Source organism: Myotis brandtii, unplaced genomic scaffold (assembly GCF_000412655.1).
Source record: "Myotis brandtii unplaced genomic scaffold, ASM41265v1 scaffold953, whole genome shotgun sequence".
NCBI lineage: Eukaryota > Metazoa > Chordata > Mammalia > Chiroptera > Vespertilionidae > Myotis > Myotis brandtii.
Window position 1 is genome coordinate 1,304,569 of NW_005371933.1, and position 6,167 is coordinate 1,310,735.

The window sequence follows — 6,167 nt, forward strand, 5'->3', positions numbered from 1 at the left end:
CCATCGAATGAAAAACAAGTAAATACTAAAACCATAAAATAGGTGTATGGAAGTCCTACACAAGGCTGATTTTTTCTATGAGAACCACTTTTCTATACGTTTTGATTCAGTAAATTATTTCATGGCATTTTCCTCATTTGTGTGTGTGTGTGTGTATGTGTGTGTGTGTCCTGCTTGCCTGGCACTCTAAGCATGCGGTCTGCTTTAGTGGTGACCTAAGCACCCAGGGAGAGGCGTGGAGCCAAGACTCTTAACGCAGTCTGCTTCCAAAGTACCCCTCTCCAGAGCAGTGGGCCAGACCTCGGCTGGGCTGCTGCTGGGCCGCCGCTGGGCCGGCGCCAGGGAGGGAACAGAGGGGCGGGCTCTGCAAACATGCTGCCATGGGCTGGGCCCTCTGCCTCGGCTCAGCTCAGAATGCACCTTCCTGGGTGGCTCCTCCATCACAGATAGGACTTGGACATATCACCCAACAGCCCAGTGGCTCAGTTTCCCTGGTTTATAAAAAAGGGAATAATCCTTGGTTTCTAACTAGCCAAAGGGACGGCTTGAAGGTTTTGATATGACACCCATGAGTTTGGGAAAAACAAAGGCTACACCAGACATTTGCTCACATTGGAAGAGACAATAATTAGAGGAAACAAACACCTCATTGTTGCCTGTAAGCACTCAGCACATTTCTACAGAGTCTCCAAATCCAGTCCCGATGCCACCTCAGTGAGGCCTTAACTGATTCATGCCGTCATCCCAACCCTGACTTACACTCTTCCCAGAAAATCACATAGCTCTTAACTTGCATATCTTGAGTAGACTCTGAAGGCACATATCACTTTCTGCCTTGTACCATAGGTGTCCGTGTTATAGATCTGAATCTTTGGTCTGTCTGACCTATGGACACAGACAACAGGGTGGTGAAGGCCTGGGATGGGGTGGGAACCAGGTGGAGGGGGCAATGTGGGGAGAGAGGGGGAACATCCATAATACTCTCAAACATTTTAAAGATTTTTTAAAAAATTAAAACGAAAAATAAAATTAAACGGAGTCCCAACAATCATACTTGCCCTGTCAGCCTCAGGGGTTTCAGGGAGACTGTAAAGCACCCCAGAGACACAAAATGAGGGAGTAGGTGGGGGAGACCCCTGATGGTGCAGTTGAGGTCTGAGTCAGCTCTGTGCTCCTCAGAGCAGAGCAGCCACCACTGTCCCTGGGGCACAGCAGCCTCTGCCACCGGATGAGGTGACCCCAGCACAAAGACAGGTGGCCACACTGCCAAGCCTCCCGCTCCCCTCCCCTTGCCCGCCCACTCCCCAGCACTGTAGCTCAGGCCCCTCTTCCAACTCTTCCTGCACACCCCCACCTCTGCCCCCTCATCCTGGCTGTGGGAGGGGCCAACAAGGGCTTCCCCCACCTCCTGAGGGCCAGCCTCTAAGCCTCTGGTTAGAGAATCTGCCAGAAAGAGGAGAGGGAATGATAAAGCCCCAAGCAGAGTGCCTGCAAAGGAACAAGCTACATTGGTCCTTTCCCCTTCTAACCCGAGTAACCCTTGGAGGCAGCTGTTACGATTCACACGATAGAGGTGAGGAAAGAGGAGGGATAGATCTTGCAAACAAGGCCTCTTGTTGGTGTCCGCTGGAGCCCAGGTTCTGCTGAGCAGGCCGTGTTCTATCCATGGTCTGGCCTCATTGCCAATGCTGACGGGGTGGAGCCCCTTCTCCAGGGTCCTCCTCCTCCCAGGCAGCGCTCCTTCTGATGCCGTCCACACACCTGACTTCCAAGACGGATCTTAAACTGGACCTGGTGCAGGCGGAACCCGCCTCATTTAGGGCCCAGCAGATCCGAGCCCTGACAGGAAAAGGATGTCCACTGAGCTCAGGGTGGACAGGACAGACGTGCTGCAGGGACTGTGCCTGGTGGGATAGACCTGGCAGAGGTCAGTGGGTCTACCTGGAAGGGGGTGGGATGGTGATGCTGTAATGTATGGGGTGAGGCCTAGGCAGTGGGGATGGAGCAGCCACAGGTAAAGGCTGAGTCACTTTTGAGGAGGATTCAAACCTCCCCCTGAAGAAGTGGGAGAGGTTGAAAGGGTCAGCTAGTAGCAGCTCCCACTGTGTGCTCATACTTCAGAGTCCAAGTCATGCTGTAGAAGGGCCACCTGAGCCTTGAGATCAGCCCAGACCTCCCTGTGCAGACACAGGCAGCTTGGCTCTGGGAGCCCTAGGCCTGACCCCCGACCCCCAATCCTCTATTTGGCCTCCCTTATGGCCCCTGAGAGCGCTGGGCTTTCCGCAGCCCTTGGACCAGCCGGCTATTCACCTCTGTGACCAGGGGGCCAGATGGGGCAAGGGAGGAGGGATTCGAGGCTGCCTGCCAGGAGAAGGAAGAGCGAAGGGAGAAAAACAGCAGAGGCAGGGAAAGGCTGCCAGGCCCGAGGGACACAGAGCTACTGTACTCCGAGCAGGCAGCCTGTGTTGGAGGGAGCAGCCACCAGGCCAATTTATTGTTTATTTTATTACTCTGGGTTGCCGGGCCGTAGGCCAGAGAAGTTATTTCAGGCAGAGATCATAGCCCATTAATTAGTTGTTAGAAGAATGCCCTTTTCTGCGTGTTCTTCCTGAGAAAAGGAATAAACCCTGCGGCAAGTACATATAACTGAAAGTGGGTGGGCACTCGGCAGCGGCAAAGGCCCGGGGCTGGGAATGAAGAGGCCAGTCTCTATTCTGGAGAGAAAGGTCCCTCGCAGGCTCAGCCTGGGATGGAGGGGAGAAGCGTGGTGTCCAAGGCAGGAAGCAGGGATGGGGAGGACGGAGAGGCCAGGGCACCCTGAGAATCTACGCCCCGCGCACCTTCCTACCCCGGTGCAGCCTGGGAGAGGGGTGCTATACCAACTTACCCTCTTGGAGAGCAATTCAGCAATAGGACTCTGAATAGCAAAATTGAAAGTAAAAGAATAAGTAAATAAAATAAATAAACAGAAACAACGCTGCATAACCTCTGGCCTAGTGACTTCGCTTCTGGGAAATCTCTGAGAAAACAGTCAGTGTGTGGAAAAATATTACCCACAACGATATTCAGAATGATACTGAAATAGCAGAAAAAATCAGAAACATCCTAAGACATTCAAAAGAAGTAGACTGGAGCCGTGAATAATTGCATATACATACAGCGAAATAGCATGAGGCTCTCGAAAAGAATGCTTACAAAGATTTTTAAACTTACATGAGAAATGCTCGTGCTGTAAGCGAAACAAATCAGCATACAAAATTACATTATGAATGATCTTAACCGGTGATAAAATAGCTAACCATACTGGAAATATGTATATATTTATATACATGTGAATGATATCTAAAATGGTTTCCCTGGAGATGTGGGATTGTGGGTGCTTTCTTCTTCTTCCATACATCCATTCTCTGCATTTTCCAATTTAAAGAAAATAACTGTTCAGTGGATTTAATGACAAGGAAGGAAAACATGCAATTTGGTTTGGGAAGGCGTCCCTGTGCTGTAAGCCCTCCTTCCTGCCCTGCTGGCCCGCTCTCCCCCAAGGGGAGGCGGCTTTTGATGCATGAGCTAAATTCAGTTACTGACATGAGTGAGGAGAGAGAACTCTTGTACTTGGAGGATAAGAAGCGGAGGGATCTGCCCCTCCCGGCCTTCCTGTTTCCCTCAGATAATGAATAATCTATGGTAGCTCGACCCTGCCACTTTCTTAGACCCAGTTAACAGCCAGCATGACTCAGGCGAAACCAGGAGAGAGTCTCAGACAGAGGCACTTAAACCGGTCTGATGCTTGGAGATCCAGCACCCTAGGGACACCTGCCGTTCCCCACTTTCCCTCCCATTCTGCAAATACGGGGAACCTCCCGTGGCTGTGACCCCAGGCGAGGCCCCAGGAGCTAAGGCACCATTGTGTGTGCTGCTGTTACGGGAAAGAGAAGCTCTAAATTTCCCCACTTTCCCTCCCATTCTGCAAACATATACAGGGAACCTCCCGTGGCTGAGACCCCAGGCGAGGCCCCAGGAGCTAAGGCACCGTTGTGTGTGCTGCTGTTACGGGAAAGAGAAGCTCTAAAGAACCAAGGTGTGTCCAGAGGGCCAGAGAAGGTTCTGCAAAGGCAGGAGCCATCTGTAAACGGCCAGGACTTCCCGTGGGGGCATAATACAGGCCAGAGAAAGGACACAGGTTACAAAGGAATTGTGCACAGAACCCAGGTACCTCTAGAGTGTGTTTGGCAGCAATGGGTATGTAATAAAGTAAAGGAGATGGGTTAGATCAGAGCCCTCGCCCTGAAGTCCACGGTGGTCCTCGGGCCCACAAAATTATATATACATTTGTGATGTATGTGTATTTTTTTCTAAAGATAAGTGCAGCTTTCATCAGATTTTCAAAGGAGGAACTAACTTTTAAAAAGTCAAGAAGCAATGGGTTCAATTCATAGGGAAGGGTCCTTGTAGTTCCAACAATATAAGATCCAAAAGCCAACCGGCCCATCCACCTCTCCTCCTCCCCCACCTTGGTACCAAACTTCTTTAGAAATCACTCAGTCTCTCCAAGCTGCTGAGCCCAAGGCTATCCGCCTACCCAAGGGCGAACTTGATCTGGTGGTCTATTCAGACACAACATGTTAGTGTGGGGCATGCGCAGCTTGCAGAAAGCATGTGTTATGAAAGTTTACCGTTAAAAGAACATTTATATCTAGAGAATCAGTAACCAGACTGTTCCGTTACTGCTTTTCTTGCCAATCAAAGACTAGAGCTGAGTGTTGCAGGTGCTCAGTCAAGGAATGGAAACAAGAGCACCCCGCTTTAAACCCGGCAGAGATGAGCACCGTTGACTTTTGGAGGCCACAGGACCCATCGCTACGCTGTAGGAGCCTGCCTCTCAACATAGAGGACCATAAGCACCAAGAGCTTGACCAGGGCTGTAGATGAGGCCAAGGAAAATGGCTGGCCTTGAAGGATGTGGGGCCTGAGGACTGGAGAGAAGCCTGTTGTCTAAAGATAAGAAGGATTCTCATCCCTCTAGTGGCCCATATGCGGACCTCTCTGAATGCAAGGTGGACACGTTAACTTCTGATGGATCTCTCCAGCCCAAGGACTCAGTAATTCAAGAGAATGGATGACTCACCCTCAAAGTCACAGGCATTTGGCCAAGCATCTCCTTCCCTGGGTCCAGGACCAGCATCCCACATTGGCCTCCCCACAGGGAGATGCCTCTGGACAGTGCATCTAACCTCTCCATGTCTCAGTTATCTCACCCGCTAAGCTGGATGAGACAATCGTCAATATCCCTTCCTCCTCTAAAAGATTTTAATATTATTACAGAGCCATTAAGACCAAACAAGGGAAAAGATTTTAGAAAACAACATGCTCTTTCTGGATATACTGCTTCTGTCCAGTCTCCAAGAGATAGACGTCGGAGCTCTGCTCCGCGAAGGAAAATAATAGAAGGACAAGTGGCGCTACCAGGCAGGGGAGCCACAGGGTCCCCAGCCCACCTCTTCAGCTGGAACTGTAAAGCCCCTACGTGAATGGCTGAAGCCTTTAAAAGGCAAGGGCAATGGAAGTGGCCATAAAGGGCATGTCCCTAAAAAGTGAGGGTGTAAGATATGCCCACACGGGACTCTTGGGATAAGGGATTTCTCACTCGTGCCTCCTGGGCCTTGCTTTCACCATCCATAAAATGGGAAGAATAAGATGGCTCTGGTTTTTAACATTTCAAACTGACCACTTGAGCCAGGGCTCTAAGTACAGTGGAGAGGCATTAGGTAGGATGGGGTGGGGGACCAGCAGTGAAATGGTGGGGTAGGCTTTGGACACATGGTCATGCAAGATTTCTTCAGAGTCGTGGAGAGAAGCCTGGAGGGGGCACCAGGAGTGAATGGAAGGCATAAGCGCTGGGGGCAGGGTGGGGCTGCCGGGGGCGCCCTGGGCTGGCTCACCTGATGAAAGTGGTCTTCCCAGTGGAGTACTGGCCCACCAGTAAGACCATGGGCTTGTTGTCAAAATCGGCATCCTCCAGGGCGGGCGAGTGAAACTCGTGGAAGCGGTAATGCTCTTCCAGGGGCAGCAGCTTGCTCTTGTAGAGTTTCTTGAGCCCCTCGCTCACCGTCTGGAAGACCTCGGGGTCCTTCCTCCGGCGGTCGTCGGTACCCAGCCAGCTGAACATC

The 6,167-nt window shown here is 51.2% G+C and overlaps 1 protein-coding gene across 1 annotated transcript in view; it reads right to left on the reverse strand.

Moving 5' to 3' along the window:
• EHD3 (EH-domain containing 3) overlaps positions 1-6,166 on the reverse strand; it is a 42,001-nt gene extending 35,835 nt beyond the window's left edge. Inside the window, exon 1 of the mRNA XM_005886055.2 lies at positions 5,940-6,166. Within this exon, the coding sequence (XP_005886117.1) occupies positions 5,940-6,166 (227 nt within the window). The remainder of the gene's footprint in view (positions 1-5,939) is intronic.
• Between the last annotated feature and the right edge of the window lies 1 nt (position 6,167).